The sequence below is a fragment of the Gobio gobio genome (genome assembly GCF_949357685.1).
Source record: "Gobio gobio genome assembly, chromosome: 10".
NCBI classification, from domain to species: domain Eukaryota; kingdom Metazoa; phylum Chordata; class Actinopteri; order Cypriniformes; family Gobionidae; genus Gobio; species Gobio gobio.
In genome coordinates this window covers 41,922,977-41,942,792 of record NC_137116.1, presented here as the reverse complement: position 1 = coordinate 41,942,792, position 19,816 = coordinate 41,922,977, and the positions used below count along the sequence as shown (strand labels likewise).

At 36.2% G+C, this 19,816-nt stretch overlaps 2 protein-coding genes across 4 annotated transcripts; both read left to right on the top strand.

Moving 5' to 3' along the window:
- Nucleotides 1-3,246: 3,246 nt before the first annotated feature.
- On the top strand, nt 3,247-9,004 carry gid8a (GID complex subunit 8 homolog a; the record flags this gene model as incomplete). 3 transcript variants are annotated; one of them, XM_079826848.1, is made up of 5 exons in its annotated part: nt 3,247-3,301; nt 3,943-4,070; nt 4,259-4,455; nt 7,291-7,488; nt 7,641-9,004. In XM_079826848.1, 4 exons carry the CDS (start codon nt 3,950-3,952, stop codon nt 7,812-7,814), a joined length of 690 nt encoding a protein of 229 aa, XP_079682974.1. In that variant the 3' UTR covers nt 7,815-9,004. The 3 variants fall into 3 exon arrangements, with proteins under 3 accessions (XP_079682974.1, XP_079682975.1, XP_079682973.1); XM_079826849.1 differs by lacking the exon at nt 3,247-3,301 and adding an exon at nt 3,315-3,775 and having other exon boundaries at nt 7,641-8,851; XM_079826847.1 differs by lacking the exon at nt 3,247-3,301 and having other exon boundaries at nt 3,908-4,070; nt 7,641-8,564.
- On the top strand, nt 8,772-19,129 carry slc17a9a (solute carrier family 17 member 9a). The gene is made up of 13 exons (XM_079826846.1): nt 8,772-9,004; nt 12,404-12,601; nt 12,684-12,823; nt 15,124-15,223; nt 15,395-15,519; nt 15,883-15,982; nt 16,289-16,385; nt 16,538-16,625; nt 16,965-16,999; nt 17,989-18,104; nt 18,208-18,263; nt 18,379-18,408; nt 18,695-19,129. Exons 1-13 carry the CDS (start codon nt 8,868-8,870, stop codon nt 18,856-18,858), a joined length of 1,386 nt encoding a protein of 461 aa, XP_079682972.1. The 5' UTR covers nt 8,772-8,867; the 3' UTR covers nt 18,859-19,129.
- The last annotated feature ends 687 nt before the right edge of the window (nt 19,130-19,816 follow it).

Sequence of the window (19,816 nt, the reverse complement as noted above, 5' to 3'; positions counted from 1 at the left end):
AAACTCTAGCGACAAAGGACGTTGGACGTGGAAGACTAGTAATAGCCTACTCATATTTGCGATCAGAATGAACATCAGGAGAATGTATCCAATGGCAGTTGGTGAACAAGACCGTGAACTGCCGTTCTACACTTCCATGAGCTGCACGCCCTACGGCCAGAGCCTCGGTGAAGGAGTTCCCACGCATCCCTCCGATGAATTAACCACGGGCCATCGCGTAATCGAAGAGACAGCATCATCGGAGACGGACAGAAAAAGTTTTCAGTGTCTGGAAAATGGGGTTCTAGGAAACTCGGTGTCGAACAGAGGGACAAACAAAAAGCAAAGACCGCGGCTACTCGTCAATGCGCGCGAACGGAAGCGCATGCACGATCTTAACGATGCGCTGGATGACCTGCGAGCTGTCATACCATACACGCCGAATCAAAACGTGAAAAAACTATCCAAGATAGCGACGCTGCTCCTGGCCAAGAACCACATCCTGATGCAAGCTCTGGCTTTGAAGGAGATGCGGAGGATATTTGAGCAGCTGAACGTGACACAGAATATTGGGACACCACATATAGGCCTAGTGTCGCATTAAGTCTTTATGCCAGCGTGTTATTTTTTTTTCCACTATATGCCTATGTAATTATGAGTAATCTGATCTACAATAATCCAAATAAAAGCATTTCATTAGGCCATATAAGAACAATAAAATCAAGTTCTTGCTTATATAGGAGGCTATTGTAACATGAACATCACTACACTTAAAAACACTGTATAAAATACTTTATAAATGGTCGTTTTTATCATTTTTCTGTCAAATTTGATACAATTTCTGTCACCTATGTTTTAGTAGCCTACTGTTGTGGAATTATGCTTTTGTAAGTCCTCAAAATAAATGGATTTTTTTGTCAAGACAAGCTTGTGATTTTTGAAAATAAAATAAAAGAGTTTTATATTTGAAAAGTAGTCCTTTTTATTGAATTAAATGATTTTGAAACGGCAAATGAAGTCACTAACATGCAAACACTGGTCAGGATAAGCATGCAGCTGGACATCATTTGGACATTTAGCAAAATTATACATGAAGCAAAATTAAAAACAGGATGTTTTTTTATTATAATAATACTAATGATAGCATAAAATACAGGTTACAACAACTATTAAAAAAATATTGTAAAGCCTAATACACTCTCAGAAAAAAAGGTACAAAAGCTGTCACTGGGGTGGTTGCTTTTTCAAAAGGTATTTTATATCTAAAGGGTGCATATTAGTAAAAAAGAACAAAAGTGTACCTTTTGAAAAGGTACAGCCCCACACCGTAAAATCTAATTATTAGACTTATACTTAAAAAAAGCATGCAAACCGATTGCTTTAAAAGTAGAAAGTGAAGGGAAAGGAATACAATTTTGTGCTAGCAAATGCTTAGTTAGTATAGTTCACTTACCCAAGAGTTCTAGTAAAAAAAGAACTGTAGAGTACTTGATCTTTTACTTTAGATTTACTCTTGACTTAGTATAGCTACCATTGTTGTTACCAGTTGTGCTGAATGTTGAAGTGTGTGACTCAAGCATGGTCCACTGCAAGATTATTGTTACAAATATATGGATTATATCAATCCAATTAAAAGTTTTACAGGTGTTAATGACGTAAGTGTTAGCAATGCAATTATAATTATATATCATTATACGACCTAAAGGTAAGTATTACATAGATTAATTTTAAAAGGTGACCTTACTGACTAAATCATTAACTAGTTAATTATTCAGTCAGAAGCTATAGGTCAACTTTTAAAAGCAACCTATTTATTACTTCTCTTCCTTTGAAACCAAATAACTGTGATTTCCTGTTGCATCGCTGCATCAATAGAGAGTTAGCCTATAATAATATGAATATTCCAAGTGCTCAACCAAAGGGAACACTGATTTTACAGTGCCGTGACAGCTTTTGTATATAGGCTACCTTTTTCTGGGAGTGCCTAAACCATTTTAAGTTTTACAAAATACTTTTTCCCCCGTTCTTTGAAAATGGTGCTAAAAAAGAACCAATTAAAGCAGTAATCTAACGTCAAGTTTTATTTTTATCTACATAGCCAACTCAAGAACTCTAAAAATATTTTTTGAAAATAAGTTCTTTGTTGAACCTTTAAGGGGACACAAATACACATTCATAAGCTTTATGTTTTTTAATGAAATACAGGGTTTAAAATGATTGTAACATAAGAATAAACTCTAAATCACTTTTGATGTTTACAGAATGCCACCGTCTTTGATTAATAATATGTTTGATTTGATTAACTAACTAAATAAAATCATACACCATAAAAATATGAAACATTTTTATTGCATCACCTGTTTTGTCTGAAAAATAACATATGTGGTTCAACCTGAGAGCACACACAGAAAAAAACAACACATTTTCATTGGCTCATTCCGTCTGGTCATCGTACGGCAGAAATTAATACCAGCTGTTATCATTTTAATGTTATGAGGAGGGAAATAAACAATAGATTATTGTATGTACAGACAACAAAAATCTCCCCCTCCTTCTCCCCCTTCTCTACACTCTTAACAGGGGGATTTCTCATCTGGACCGCATAACAAAGGTGATAGCCCCATCTAATCTCTGAGACATAATTAATTATTTTTCTGGCATTACTGTATATTTTGGTTTTGCAATAACAGTATTGTGTTAGATATTAAGAGGATTGGGCATTCAAGCTTGTTTTTTGAAAAGTTAAAGAGTACAAGGTAAACCATCAAATGTTGTTGCCATTGTTTCTCTTCATGAACAAAACAATGAAATTGCTGGTCCAGTCAATAAAGTTAGTCAATAAAAATATAGATAATTATTGCTGGGTCCAGTTATGGCAGTTTGATTAAACATTAAAAAAAAGAAACAGATTCACAGATTATTTTTTCACAGTAAGATCTATAGCCTAACGTGCATTTAAAAATAGATAATGTGAATTTTCAGTTCATGCTGTATTTAAGAAAATAATTTTAGTCAACAGACAATTTTACATTTTAAAACTCTGAAATATTAAATAGGCTAGTTCAAATAGTTATTTTTTTCTTAAATAGATTCAGAACAATATTTTTTTATCTCAGATATTATGTTCCGTAAATCAAAAATAAAACTATGTTCAGTCCATGATCACTGTTCATATGATCTGGCAACCTTACCAGCTTTGCCACAGCAACCGTGACGTCAGTATTCTGACCAATCACTGACCTCCCCTCAAGTCTCGTTAAGAGCTCTGCTCAGTTATCGCGTGATCTGCGCTGAGGCCCACCGCTATTTATAATCGTAAACAGTAAGTATTTTATGACCATTCTTCATATTTTGCGAAAAACAAGTAACATGAATGAACAATGGTTAAAATTAATATAATTTAGTATTATTTTATTTTCACGCGTAGTCACTGGCAACAGTTATTGTAAGAAAATGGCTGAACAAGCCCGTTTGCAAGTCACACGCGCTGCTGTGTTTCATGCTGTCGGGGCTTGTTTATTGTAGTTCCCAGATAAAAGCGAAAATTATTTAATATGTGACTTTCTATCCCCTAATTGCGAGTTTTTCAAAATATATATAACCTGTCAGGTGCATATCTATCACTATTACAAAATATTTTACGGCGCGTACGCTGTTTGCTGGCCAGTGAGCCGCTGGCTTCTCTGTTGTGCTGTCTAGGAGCAGAAACACCGCGAAAATATGAACATGCACAGCGCAGTTCATTCATTTACCGTCAAACTCCAACATCGTCATTTTGGAGCACTTAAAAGCGAAAGTAGGTTTCACTTTTTTGATATCATGGACAGCCAGACCCCGCGTGCACTAATCGTGAATCAAAACAACTTTTCTGACAATTACATTTAAAAGTGATGGCACGTGCACTTTTATATTGAATGTGTGCAAAATGATGTTTGTTGTTTTTGCATGTCATGTCTACCACAGCACATCCATGATGAGTTATTCAGAAAAGACTGAGGATATTACAAAGGAGGAATGGATGGATAAACTGAATAATGTACACATACAGAGGGCGGATATGAACAGGCTTATCATGAACTATCTAGTAACAGGTATGTCCGTATTATTTTATAGTATAATACGGTGCTTGATTTAAGCCAAAAACACAGATATTTGTAAATTAAAATAAATATTTTAGCTCTAACCTGTGCATTACATTATGATTTTGTATTTACTGTTTTTATTTTAATTTGAAATCAAATGCATAAACTGCCCCTCCGATCATGTTTCTATTCCACAGAGGGATTTAAAGAGGCTGCAGAGAAGTTCCGTATGGAATCCGGGATTGAGCCGAACGTGGATCTGGACTCTCTTGATGAGAGGATAAAGATCAGGGAAATGGTTCTGAAAGGCCAGATCCAGGAAGCCATTGCTCTCATTAACAGCCTCCACCCCGAGCTGCTTGACACCAATCGATACCTCTACTTTCACCTTCAGGTAAACATCTGACCTCATATGGACATGCTGGGAGGGAGATATCCAGCAGTGTTGTAGAGGAACCAAGCCAATGCAAACCGTGACAACATCCATAGACATGTTGTATTTACACAAGCAAATGTATTAAAGGCACAATATGCAAAATGTTTGTATTAAAATATCCAAAAACCACTAGAACAATGTTATATATTTTGTTGACTTGTGTACTTGCAATATACCAAATGTTTCCAAGAATGTTTAAATCCAGAGAAATAAGCAATTTTAACCAGGACACGGATCGTGTCCGTGCGTCGCCTATCAATGACTACGTTTACATGGACAGCAGTAATCTAACTATTGACCTTATTCTGAATAAGACAATATTCTGATTAAGGTGTTTACATGAGTTGCTTTTAGAATATTCCGTTCATGTTCCCGTTTTACATGTTATTGAACATCGCTCGATTATTGGCACGGCATTACGTCCCCATGCCACGCTACGCTGTCCGACGTCCAATCATAGCGCGACTTTGGCAGGTCTGTTAAAATTCAATGGACTTAGGCAACCCCTGTTACTTTACCTGCGGGTGTCACTGTTGGACAGTGTTACTTTATAAAATGAGTGATTACTTCTTAATGTATTTTTTTTTTTATATATATATATATATATATATCTCTTCAAAAAACTGAAAGAGACAATATATAATATTACAAAAATAAAACAACGTAAAATATTATATAATATTTTACGTTGTTTTATTTTTGTAATATTATATATTGTCTCTTTCAGTTTTTTGAAGAGACACTGCCCTTCTTGCCTCCTTCTTGACAGCCTACATTTTGAATAATAGCTTTGATTAATGATGAAAGGTTTCAAAATCGTGATTGTTTTTTCTGCCGTCTAGCCTTAGGCGTTCACTGAATGACCCATATGGCTTGCGAGCCTAGAGGTTCCCGACCGCTGTTGTAAGCTGACAGTTTGGTCACAATTATGAATATGGGATTACAGATACAAACTTATTGTATTTTACTTTTACAATGAACAGAATTATTACAAAATTTCAGACTGACAGATACGTAAAGGATAAACGGGAATTTTCCAACATTTGAGCGCTTTGTTACTGTGTTTCTAGTGTTGTTATATTAATTATAATTCAAATTCTGTTTTATTGTCCTGTTGGGGTAACAGCTTAGGACCCAGGACCAGTAGTGAAAAAATGAAGACCAATTAAAGAAAAATGTACTGAAGAATAGTTTGCAGCTTCAAGTCTCACAAGGAGTTTGTAGGCCGCGCTCCCTCTACCCGCCTATCGTACATACAATTTCTGAACAGTTATACTGTTTTCAAGGTCTAACCACGTCATTACTGCCATGTGGGTTATTCTGATTGGCTCAGAGAAAATGGACAGTCTTGGTAAATTTCCACACATTGTCAGTTAATCAGATTCACGTGCACAGATATCACTTGTTGGTGCTTTCACCCCAGAGTTAGGCACGTGGTGACCTTCCAGATTCTGGAGCAGGCGCCAGCGTGCCCAGAAAACACGTCCACTCATCTCTTAGGATGCCCGTAATCCACATCCAATACTGATCTTTAACACAGAATACTCGCACATACACAGATAAACAGTCTCTCCAAGGTCGGTTGGTTGAGCTCTGGTCCAAACCAGAGAAAGTTTTCCAAAACACTGATTACATGCTTTTCTCTCAGTGAGAGACAGACAGGCCTATTCTTTATTGTTTCAGTAAAAGGAAATATAAAATAAATGAAAGACAAATCCATATTTCATCTCTGGAAGCCGTCACCACTCAGAGACCAAATACAAACGTTAGAAAATATAAAGGAAGAAACTGTCATTGGTCCTCTTGATTTAAGCAAAATCATAACTGGAAAGAATCATTGAAGTCATAATAATTATATAGGAGGATAAATATTGATTGAGGCTTTGATTATAAATTTAATTAGGATAGTAATTGAAGCGGCAGTGGATCTCAGAATCCAACCTTTCAGTCCACAAAATTATTGATGATTGTTGAGAGGGGCACTTTTGATTAATTTTTAAAAAGGGCAGGGGCTTGAGTCCCCAAAGCCTTCCCCTCTGCACTTGCTTGGTGTGCATGTGTCCTCTCACATAATGCGGCGAAACTCCTACATAACGTTAATAGTTAGATTAAGGTGTCTACATGTCTGTAATGCTCTTCGATAATGCGACTAAAATAGGCATACTCCACATGTCTTAATTCGATTTGTGTTTACTTCGAGTATGACTTTAACCGGATTAAGGTCATTAGAAATCGCTGTTTGGTTGCTTCTTAATCAGAGTATTGTGTTAATCAGGTTAATATCGGAGTATTGTTGTCCATGTAAATGTACTCATTGACATCATACCCGCGTTACCCTCGATTTTTATTTTGTAGTAACCATGGAAACACAAAAGACACTTTAATATATTACGTGTTTTATTAGACAGGTGAGCAACTGTTTGGATGCATTCATCGACAGAAAACTAATCATTGTTATACAACTCAGTCTTATTGTTTAAATCTCGTTTTCATGATTTACCACGAGTACCATGCCATGCCTAATATCGATCTAGCTTATTGCTGTGTGCAACAAGTGTCTCAAAGTAGCTGCAGAGCGAACGCACAGAGTAGCATTATAACATACAGTAACTTTCAACACACTCAATTATATCTAAAATGATAAAACAGCGCTGCGTTACCCCACGTACGCATGAGCGGAAGAAGTAGAAGCGGTCATCGGTGACATAATAAAAGCTATATATTTTCTGAAAAGAAAATCCTAACTCAACCTTGACTGTAAAACTGTTATTTTTCTCTTGTAAACTCCTGTAGCAGCAGCATCTGATTGAGCTCATCCGTTTGCGGGAGACTGAGGCAGCGCTGGAGTTTGCGCAGTCACAGCTGGCCGAACAGGGAGAGGAGAGCAGAGAATGTCTGACTGAGATGGAGCGGACCCTGGCACTGCTCGCCTTTGACAACCCTGAAGAATCGCCGTTTGGAGACCTGCTCAACATGATGCAGAGGCAGAAGGTATGTGTGTTTGTTTGGTTGGACATAACCATCACAGTGGGTTAGTGCTCGTTTTAGTGAAAGTCGATTCTCCTTTTTTTATGTACACTATCTAGTGTAAATTCTGCTCTTGTTCCTCCCTCCTTAATGCTGGGTTCTGTCTCCCTCTATAGGTGTGGAGCGAGGTGAACCAGGCTGTTCTAGACTATGAGAACAGAGAATCTACTCCAAAATTAGCAAAGCTGCTGAAGCTTTTACTGTGGGCTCAGAATGAACTGGACCAGAAAAAAGTGAAATACTCAAGAATGACAGATCTTAGCAAGGGCACCATTGAGGACCCCAAGTAGAGACTGTAATTCACATGGACACATTTGAATTTTTTTGGTCCTATTTATGAACAGTCAGTGACTGGATGGCAAATATAAATCTCTCTCTCTCTCTCTCTCGCTCTCTCTCTCTCTCTATATATATATAATGCTTTTTTCTTGATGCCTCTATAAAAAGTAACTTAAGCAACAGTATACGATTTTATTTCAAACAACACTATACTGATTAAAAACAGTAAAACTAGATGTTTTATTTTAATCTACCATTTACTACGCTGGTAGCCTATTTTCTGAAGAACATGGAATATTCCTATGTTAATGTTGTTTGGTGTTATTTTTCATCAGTCTGTCATGTCATCTGTGTTGCTTTTTCCCCCGCTTCATTTTTTCTTCCCTGGTTTCACATAGAATACTGTGTCCTCATGCTTGTTTTTGGCTATTTTTGAGGGAAATAGCTCCTGGTTGGTCATCAGATTGAATTTTGGTTGCACTGCAAACCGATTATAACTACTTTTATCATGGATCCAACAACTTAATTTGTTGTTTTATTTATGAGCAGCTACAGATGGTGGTAATTTTGAGCAAGTAAATGTTTTTGACTTCCATGATATAAGCTATTTTAATTACAAAGCAACAAAAGTTTGTCTTTACAAACTTCAAGCATTTGCCTTATGTTCATGATTTTTTTTCTCTAATTTTGTCTCATTTTTGTTCACATTTTGTACTGCTTGTTTGGAAAAGTTGATTTCACAGTAAACTTGTTTTAGCTATACTTAAGTTTTTCATTATTCACATTTATAAGGTCGAATCTCCAGTTTCCACTGCGATCTTTTAGTACAGAATAACGATGCCTGATTAGATTGATGGCAGTTGTACATGAATGACCACATTCCTACAGTCTTTCCGATCCATTCAGTATCAGGATGAGTTGCTCCTCGAAACATTTGATGTAGGTGTGGCGCGTTCGTCTCCGCCTCTTATGCGTTACAGACGCGCCATAAATATGCAATTGTAAACTTTCCTGCTCGGTACAGAACCGGTGCTCAGTGGCCGGGTTTTACTCACTTGGATTTAATGGCGACTGAGCAAGAAGCGGACCGTTTCATCCCACCTGTGGACTCTGCGAAAACACCTATCAGCAATGTGTGCTACACGTCCGGGTTAAATATAACGCAAATTAACGACAAGACAACAACGACAGTATGGCCAAGGTATGATGAAGGAAACTTGTTTATGAACGGAGAATAAAAAAACTTTACCAAACAACATTATGTATTTGTGCGTTAGTGGCATATCGCATTATGTTCTCGTATGATCACTTGTCAATAGAGAATTCACATACATCGCTTCTCCTCCATCCTCCTTCCTGGTAGTTTCGCTTCCTGGCAACGGTTGCATAGAAATAGTCTATTTTGTCTCTGCGGTCCCCTGAAGAAGTTTTTGGTGGATGAGTCCTAATTGAGTCAGCTTTTTACTGTATTTTAAATATTTGTTTGATAAAATCCAAATAAGCTTTATAGGAAAGGGTTTAAACGATGTTCATGTTCATTCCATTTCTGTTCGTCAAATCAATGTCTGAAATTGTTTGAATCAGTTTGTCTCAGTTTTTGAATCTTTTAATGCTCATACAAATATTTTAACGTGCAGGCATTTGCTGCAAATAAAAGTAGTTGAAAGTAAGAGGATGTTTCTCTTTTTATTTTATTGAAAATAACAAACATAAAAACTCGGTATCAGGCGTGAAGGCTTTGAATGAGCAGGACATTCATCTTCCACTCCCTCTGGAGTATTATGAATAGGCTACATTTTACAAAACAAAAAAAGGTATTCAGAACTAAGGATCAGCATTAGTTTTTGTTTATTAGATAGGGTGAATGTTTTACAGTAGGCTATGTGTTTTGTATTGTGTGGATCATGCCAGAAATGACATAGATGACAGAAAATCGCATCTCAGCACTTTTGATGAATAGCTACACTAATTTCAATTTAGTAGCCTAATATCAACATTTGTGAGATTTAGTTAGTTGAAACAGTTTTGAGGTTAATTGATCTTTTAGTGTCTATTTGTTAATAAGAGATTTGTGGACACATCAATGTTTTTAGATTTGTGGGGTAAAAGTTATAGTTTTTATTTTGAAGAACAAAGATAAAATTAGATCATTGGGTAAGATTAGATGACACCCCAGAATTGGCACAGAAGGCCCTGGGTGGATAATATGTAGGCTACACTGAATTAACATATTTCTGCAGTCATCAAAATTCTTATAGCCTATACACTCTAAAAAAAAAATGGTGCTATATGGCACTAAAAGTGGTTCTTGGCTCGTAATCATAGGGGAACTACTTTTGGTGATTAGCACCATAATGTTAAAAGGTTCTGTATATGGTAGCGGTGCTATAGCACCTCAGTCATCCCAAAGAACTGCTGAAGAACCACTGAAGCACCAAGATTTGGTGCTATACAGCACTTCCCCTATGATTACGAGCCAAAGAACCACTTTTAGGGCTATATAGCACCCTTTTATATATATATATATATATATATATATATATATATATATATATATATATATATATATATATATATATATATATATATATATATATATATATATATATAGAGTATATATATATAATACTGAGATAACATTTATTAGTTAGTATTTATCAAATCAACATATTTCAAAATTATTACTTTATTGTAACATATATCATAACATTGTTATATTAGTGCAATCAGTATTAAAACATTAATATTGTAACCAATGTTCCCTCTAATTTCTTTTCTCGCTGAGCAAAACTTTTCTCAATTGGGCGGACATTTTGGTCACCTGAGCAAAAACATTCTTTACCTGTACAGCGATGTAAACACACACAAAAAAGTGGTTTCATCATGCAGTTATAACTTTTAGCTTTAATGTGGCATTTCTGTTTCATTTAACCATTGATGTAACAGTGATATATTAAATAAGTCACTAAATTAAGCACATTTACAGTGCTGTTAACTGTAGTCTTCTTTACCAAGAAATACTATTAAAATCTCCCCCAGGACAGTTTAATTCTTTCTAATATAATATAATATGAAAATAATTAAGGGGTTACACTGAGATGGTTCTTAATGTGTATTTGTACAGTCATTTATTGGCGACAGGCAAAAAACCATCTATATTAAATGTTTGTTTATTGCTTATGAATTTCCAAGATTTTCTATATCAGGGGTTTTCAAACATTTTAATGGCAAGGATCCCTAAACAATCCCCTTGTGAGATCCATTCTTTATTAGGCTTACACTATAATACAATTATAATAGCCTATAATATAATATAAAAACTAATGGAAGTATTTAAACTGATAGTATATTATATCAGTTTAAATGCTTCAATTTATAAAAAAAAAAAAAAAAAAAAACTACCTGAAGTAATTTAATAGATCTATGTTCAAGGGAACGTGAACTCTTTTATAGTTAGCTAAACATCACTGAAACCCAAACCACACACACATCTATTTAAGCTGATGTCTGTTACTTTGGCGTTTAGAGTTTGCATGCTACACTTGTGGTGGGTGTAACTGTAAATGTCTGTTTTGTTACCGTGCTGTGTCCATCATCTGTTATTTCCACCACTCAATCAAGCCACTCTTCTTTTAAACATGATGAGGTTTTATTCCACGTCTTTTGCGTTTCTTGTTTCCTCTCATTTTGAGCTATTTGGACCGCAAACACGACATGCAGCTTATAGGGAACATTGATTGTAACTTATTTGTAACATTAGAATTTTTAATTTAGTGCATTATTCACTGTAATTTTGTCATTGCGACATTTTAGTGCAACCTTCTCTAACAACTGCAATTGGATAGTTCATTGTATGTATACCTAAATGCACAACATGTTTGCTCATTTTATGACCACATTCAACAAAACCATGTGACACTGCTCATATTTCATTGAGCAAACCTTCTTGACGGTCCCAATTGTGACCGATGGGATTGAATTGGGTTAAATAGGGTTATTATTCAGTATTTCCATGAATTAGATGTACATTTCAGACATCTTTGCTTTCATTAAAACCTATAGGTTCGTAGAGCGAAATCACAGAATCATTTTTATCTTTCAGATGAATCTCTTTTACTGGGATTCTGCTTTCTTTGTCATTGGTTATTCAATTATTCAACTAAATTACATGTGAAATAGAATAGTTGATTTAGTATCTTATTTTTATTTGTATTATTTTTTCTCTTTTTTTCCTGTAATAACACATTGGCTGATGCATCATCGTCCTGCACATGCTAAACGTATATCTAAATATGTTACTATTTAAAAGCTTTCCTGTAGCTCAAACAGTAGAGCATGGCGCTAGCAACGCCAAGGTCATGGTCAAGCAAGAACTGACCAAATGTAAAATGTGTATCTTGAATGCAATGTAAGTCGCGTCTGCCAAATGGGGGGACATCTTCCCCCATGTTTCCCTAAGTATCCAATGCCATTAATTGAATAACTACCTAATTATTAACATTTGTAACTCTGTTTTCAGAGTGAGACACCTATGTGCTGTTATGTGGGCCACCAGATTGAGATTGAGACTGTTGTAATTGTAATGTCCCACCCTCTGCAGGCCAATGGCCCGGACGTGGACACTGATGCTGCTGTTGGTCACATGCTTTCTCTACTGGTCACGGATGGCCATGCCCATCTGTGCCGTCACCATGGCGAAAGAATTTGGATGGAGCAAGACTGAGACTGGCATGGTGCTGGGTGCTTTTTTCTGGGGTTACTGTTTTACTCAGGTACTTGGTGGTCATGCCAGTGATAGGTGAGTTTTTTGTGTGCAGCCCACAGGTCATAGATCAGTTTTGGAGAGTGGTTGATGATGACGATGTACATTGTTTTTACAGGATAGGAGGAGAGAGAGTATTGCTGCTGTCCACCTCCTCCTGGGCCGTGATGACAGCTATCACCCCACTTCTGGCCAACATTGGACCCCGACCTCTTTTTACCATGACAGTGACCAGGTTTTTATTGGGTGTAATGCAAGGTGAGAGCACTGTGAGAGAGTTAGGGAGTCAAATTGTGAAAAGAATGAGGGGAAAATAGATAATCAAAAAGGGAAAAGAAAAATCATCTACATGTTTGAACTAGACATTTCTGCCAGTATGTCTGTGAGATTGGATGCTGGGGGCATTGGCTGTGCAATTACTAGGCTGGGTCTAAGATAGTTTAATCAGAATCAGCTCACCCTGACTAATTTCAGTAGTTAATTTTGCACAACACACATTTTTTACATTCACTCATATTTCATCTGAGGCTTATGGAGACCCATTTCCGCCACTTATATATATATATATATATATATATATATATATATATATATATATATATATATATATATATATATATATGTGTGTATGTGTGTGTGTGTGTGTGTGTGTGTGTGAAATAAGTACATTGCATTATTGCATACTATATGTATATATATATACAGTGAGGAAAATAAGTATTTGAACACCCTGCTATTTTGCAAGTTCTCCCACTTAGAAATCATGGAGGGGTCTGAAATTGTCATCGTAGGTGCATGTCCACTGTGAGAGACATAATCTAAAAAAAAAAATCCAGAAATCACAATGTATGATTTTTTAACTATTTATTTGTATGATACAGCTGCAAATAAGTATTTGAACACCTGTATATTCTGACCCTCAAAGACCTGTTAGTCTGCCTTTAAAATGTCCACCTCCACTCCATTTATTATCCTAAATTAGATGCACCTGTTTGAGGTCGTTAGCTGCATAAAGACACCTGTCCACCCCATACAATCAGTAAGAATCCAACTACTAACATGGCCAAGACCAAAGAGCTGTCCAAAGACACTAGAGACAAAATTGTACACCTCCACAAGGCTGGAAAGGGCTACGGGGAAATTGCCAAGCAGCTTGGTGAAAAAAGGTCCACTGTTGGAGCAATCATTCGAAAATGGAAGAAGCTAAACATGACTGTCAATCTCCCTCGGACTGGGGCTCCATGCAAGATCTCACCTCGTGGGGTCTCAAAGATCCTAAGAAAGGTGAGAAATCAGCCCAGAACTACACGGGAGGAGCTGGTCAATGACCTGAAAAGAGCTGGGACCACCGTTTCCAAGGTTACTGTTGGTAATACACTAAGACGTCATGGTTTGAAATCATGCATGGCACGGAAGGTTCCCCTGCTTAAACCAGCACATGTCCAGGCCTGTCTTAAGTTTGCCAATGACCATTTGGATGATCCAGATGGGAGAAAGTCATGTGGTCAGATGAGACCAAAATAGAACTTTTTGGTCATAATTCCACTAAACGTGTTTGGAGGAAGAAGAATGATGAGGACCATCCCAAGAACACCATCCCTACTGTGAAGCATGGGGGTGGTAGCATCATGCTTTTGGGGTGTTTTTCTGCACATGGGACAGGGCGACTGCACTGTATTAAGGAGAGGATGACCGGGGCCATGTATTGCGAGATTTTGGGGAACAACCTCCTTCTCTCAGTTAGAGCATTGAAGATGGGTCGAGGCTGGGTCTTCCAACATGACAATGACCCGAAGCACACAGCCAGGATAACCAAGGAGTGGCTCTGTAAGAAGCATATCAAGGTTCTGGCGTCTCCAGACCTAAACCCAATAGAGAATCTTTGGAGGGAGCTCAAACTCCATGTTTCTCAGTGACAGGCCAGAAACCTGACTGATCTAGAGAAGATCTGTGTGGAGGAGTGGGCCAAAATCCCTCCTGCAGTGTGTGCAAACCTGGTGAAAAACTACAGGAAACGTTTGACCTCTGTAATTGCAAACAAAGGCTACTGTCCCAAATATAAACAGATTTTTCTCAGGTGTTCAAATACTTATTTGCAGCTGTATCATACAAATATAATATATATGTATATGTAAATTCAATGTAATTATCTAATTTTCTTTTTAATAGATTTGCACTGTTTTGCTTTGTCATTATGGTGTATGGAGTGTAGATGGATGTGGGGAAAAAGTAGGACAAAGTTAATTGACAAAAAATTATAATCATAAATGTATATTACGACATAAAATAATTATATATTATTACTTTAATATACTAATTTCAACTTTTATCTCCCAATTATTCATTATTGCATTGTGATTTATTTAATGTCATAATTATGATTTTTTTTTGTCCTATTTGTAATTTATCATGTTTTTTTTTTCTTATGTGGCAGAAATGGGCTTCCATAACCCCTTAAAAACACTTCAAGAAATTCAAAATGACCCTACCTTTTGCTGAATGTCACAGAGTAATTCTCAGTAGCACATGATTGTGAGTTATGCTATCTCTGTTTTTAGGGATTCACTACCCTTCTCTTGTCAGTGTCTGTGCTCAGCGAGTGAAAGAGGGAGAGAGAGGGTTTTTGATGAGCACTCTGGCTTGTGGGTGCTACCTTGGGTGAGAATGATACCCGGTTATTCTTGAAGCGTATATATTGAAGTGTAAAATAAGTGCTATATTTTTTCGAAGTGTAAAATGAAACTGATTCTTGATCATTACTATTTTATGCAAGCACCTCTGTAATTACATACCGTAAGTGTTCCATACTCTTGATGGTTTCCCTCTCAGGATGGTGCTCGTCGGAGGTGTGGGTTCCCTGATGCTGGACTGGTTTGGATGGGAGAGTGTGTTTTATGGAGCTGGCCTCCTTGCTTTTTTCTGGACCTTTTGTGTATGGAAATTCCTTATCCAAGGTATATGATCCTTTACATGTTTAAATTAAGTAGAATTGTTCTTGAGATTTTGTACTCTTTCTTGATTGGTGAGTGCTCTTTTATTGCTTTAAAGGTCAGAATTGGTATAATTAGGGATGTTGCAGTGGAAACAGAAACAATGAGTATTTGTGTTTGCCATAGCAACTGTGTGGATAGAGTAATTGGACCCTTTTTGCCAGTGTTATTTCACAACACCCTGTAAACTCACCATGCATGCAGCACAATGAAATTAGAGTATTCTGAAGTTCCTGCTATATCTTAATCATTTTACGCTGCTCTTCAGGAATGGTGTTTGTAACATCTTACATTTTTAAATGTGTCAGTTTGTTTTTTTTGTCACAGGTCCAGTTTTCTCCCTTGACGCGCTGTGGATCAGCAATAATTGCATGCCTGAATCCTCTAGAATCAACTGGCTGCATCTCCTCAGAGAGCCTAGTGTCTGGTGAGGTTCACAACATAAACATTTGTCCCTCATTTTACACTCTAATTTAACTCATCGTTATGTTCGTTTTTTGTGTGTCACTTTCCTGAAAAAGGTTTTTGATGGAAGTGGAGATATTAATAAATAAATAAAAACAGATGCTTAGAGTTTCCGGGGCTTCCCCTCATGATGACACATTTTTAGGGCACTCATATTGTCATTTGAGAAAATGTTAAATGTCGTTTTTTACAAACTTAAAGCAACATTTGAGTTTATATATACATACATAGATATTAACATTTGCATGTGTTTATATGTGTGTTTTAGGGCCATGATCATTTCTCATCTATGCTTTAGTAGCACCTATTACACCCTCATGTCATGGCTACCAACGTTTTTCAAAGACATGTTTCCTCATGCCAAGGTACCCCGACCATTCCACATTAGTCAGTGTGACGTTTTTTTCCCCTTCTTATTTGTATTTACACTCTCAGTTTGCTTTCCAATGCTGAGGTTTTCCTGTTTTGGTTTAATGTTGTCATTTGATAAAGCGTTCTCTATTTTGTTTTCTAACAGGATTGGGTGTTTAATGTGATCCCTTGGTTTGTGGCGTTGCCCAGTTCACTGTTTGGAGGCGCTATCTCTGATCATCTCATTAGGAAAGGTGAACAAAATCTACACTCTCTCATGACAATTTGTAACTATAAATTTTAGTGAATTGGTGCTTAATTCGTATAAATTTGTACGGTCTCCTTTGAATATTTTCTCATGATCTATTTGCGCCCCAGTGACGGTTAAGTTTAGTGATGGTCCTTCTTGCTTCCTTTTTTCTAAAATCTAATTGTCTGAATTCATATGAAATTTATACAAAATTAGGTTGCATTTTTACATGAGATCGGGTTGACAGAACATCCTGTCAGTTTCTGGTTGACCCCGATGTTTCTGTAAGTAATCATAATGAAATATCTTGGCGTAATTAGTCACTTTTATGTCTTTATGTCAGGCTGTGGGACATCAACTGTAAGGAAATTGATGCAGGTAACACAATATATACTATACTATATACTATACCATAATACGATGGGCTTTACTTTGCCATGATATACTGCACAATCACAAAAATTCCATCGCGAACTTGCATTGGTCAAAACTGGTCACATTTTCAAAACTCTTCAGACATTCAGCGAAACAGAGGTCTTATCTATATCAAACTGTGTCATTTTTTCATTGCTTTCACACAAAATGCATTTAATAACCACGTTTTCCAAAATCCATGAACCCTTTTGTCATTCATACTTCAGCATCTGCAAAACACGATATATATGCAGCACATTCATCTAAGACTTTTTAGAACATTATCCCCTAATATTCTTATAAAGTTTTTAGCAGGAAGTTTCCCAGCGGGTGATGTTATCATGAAACATTTTTAGAATGTTTTTTAGAGAATATTATCCTTCCTTTTAGGAAAACATTCTGGGAACAAAAATAAAACTTCCCGCTGAAAACATTACTAGAACAAAAAACAAAAAAAACAAATACTGCAATTTTTTTTTGACAAATAAATATAAAAAAATATAGAAAACAAACAAACAAATTACATATGCTGTAATACAGTCAGTAAAATGAAAAGATGTTATTCTAATCCTATAATAAAAATACTGATTTATGTGCCAAATCATTCAATCTTCAAATATAAAAGTTCATTATTTATGTTGGTGTTTTTTAAGTCAGTGTGTTATGAGTGACAATGTATGCTTTCTTAATGAGAATTCAGTGTTATGGTGGAACGAGTTTATGGTTTGAGACATATATGAAGTGTTTTGTAGGTCTGAGGGAGTTTTGGAGGTGAGATTAACTGCTTGGCCAAGATTCATGTAGACTGTATGAAGAGTTTTGGAAAAAGTGGCTTCGGTATTGACCGATGCTTGTTAGCAACTGAAAAAAACTGTAACATAATTCATATATTGCATCAAAATGTGTGATCTTTATTGTGTTTGTGTGTGTCTGTTTGAAACATGCTTGTGTAGTTCTGTGCTATGGGAGCAGCCAGTGTGTTCATCTTCCTTCTCTGTAAGACGAGCAGTTTTGTCCAGGCTGTTGCTTGTGTGTCTCTGGCTGTTGGCCTGTCTACCTTTAATAATAGGTTAGAATGGACTGTCATATAAAAAACCTGATCTTACAACAACAGAATTATATACAGTGTGGTATATTGTTCATGTGTGTGTGTGTGTGTGTTTTATGTGAAGTGGGGTGTCCGTGAATGTGCATGACCTGGCACCATCGTGCGCTGGAGCCCTGTTTGGTGAGTTTTATTTATTATAAAAATATATTTATTTTATTTATATATTTTAGGTCTGTTAGTTAAAACACAATGTTATGTTTTAAGTGTTTTAAATATGTTGCTCTATTTCTTACAGGCGTTATGAACACATGTGCTGCTTTTGCTGGTGGGTTACAATGCATTTATTTGTAATGAAACCAATTACATTACATGTAAACAGACTGTACAGTCCAATGGATATTAATGTGCTCATATAGGAGTATTCAAATAGTTTAAAATCTTAGTTATAAATACTGTTTGTCAGTGTACACTATCTGAATTCTATTTTGAATATTAGAAAAAATGTAAGAAAATTATGTAAATTCTCATTCACATCCTGCCTCATTTGCATTGTCAATTGCAATGCCTTCCTTTTTGCCCATATCACACGCTCTTTGTACTGTATTTCACAGGTTTGCTGATGGTGTACATGTCTGGCTACATCATTGAGATCACAGGTTCCTGGGAGACTGTGTTCTCCATCCTGGCTCTGGTGAACATCATTGGTGTCACCATTTTCATTGCGCTGGGTGCTGCAAAGAGAGTTGATCAAATGGATCAGCCTCAGATCATTTAAATATCACGTTGAAAACAAATTCAACCTCTTGAAGGCATTTTGGGGTTTCCTTATTTTTCATTTGTAGCAAATGTATTGGAAACTCTTCAACTCTAAAGACTGTACAATAACTTTCTGTCATTATTTATTAATGTATATGTATGTTAAATATTTGGCAGAGCTTGTTGGAAATTATACAGTGAAACAATGTTTTCTATAAGATATTTATCTGAAATGTAAATTTAATAAATAAAAGAAATTAGAAGAATAAAAAACACAGTGTGTAATTTTGACAATTGTCATTCCACTAAATTGGTTAGAATGATTAAACCATCGCAGCAAACTATCCTAAACTCTTAACGCACCAACACACCTACATCACACAATTTCCAAAACGGTTACATTTTCATGCTCAAAACCACACATTGTAAACTAAACTCCAACACTCATTTTCAAAATACAATAATTCACTAACACAATACACTATGTCTACCAAAACCAAAACACTTGTTCTCTTATGTTCTCTGCGTAACTTCAATCAGCTGTTTCTCAGTAACAATGAAATAAAATACAGGAGATATAGATATAACTTTAGCCTATAAGGTTAGGTTTAGAACATGGTGTTATCTCTTCTGACATACAGTGATAAAGCATTGGTAAATTTGGCAGGAAAAATCCATTGTTTTGGTCTTGGTTGAGCTTGTGTGTAAAAGAAGTTCAAGCATTTTACATTTGTGTTAACTGTATGCATTTTGTGTAAAAGCAACACGAAATGTGCTAATTGTATAGCCTACACAGACCGAGAGTTTAGGAAAATTGTTAAAAATATTGAATAACTGTAATGATTCGGTGCAAGTTCTCTCATTCACCAGAAGGTGGCGACAGAGGACAAATAAACAGCATGATTCATGAAAATCACAACAATGAAACATAAAGGGTCAGTACCAACCATTAGTTACCTGTATTCATAGGTAAACAC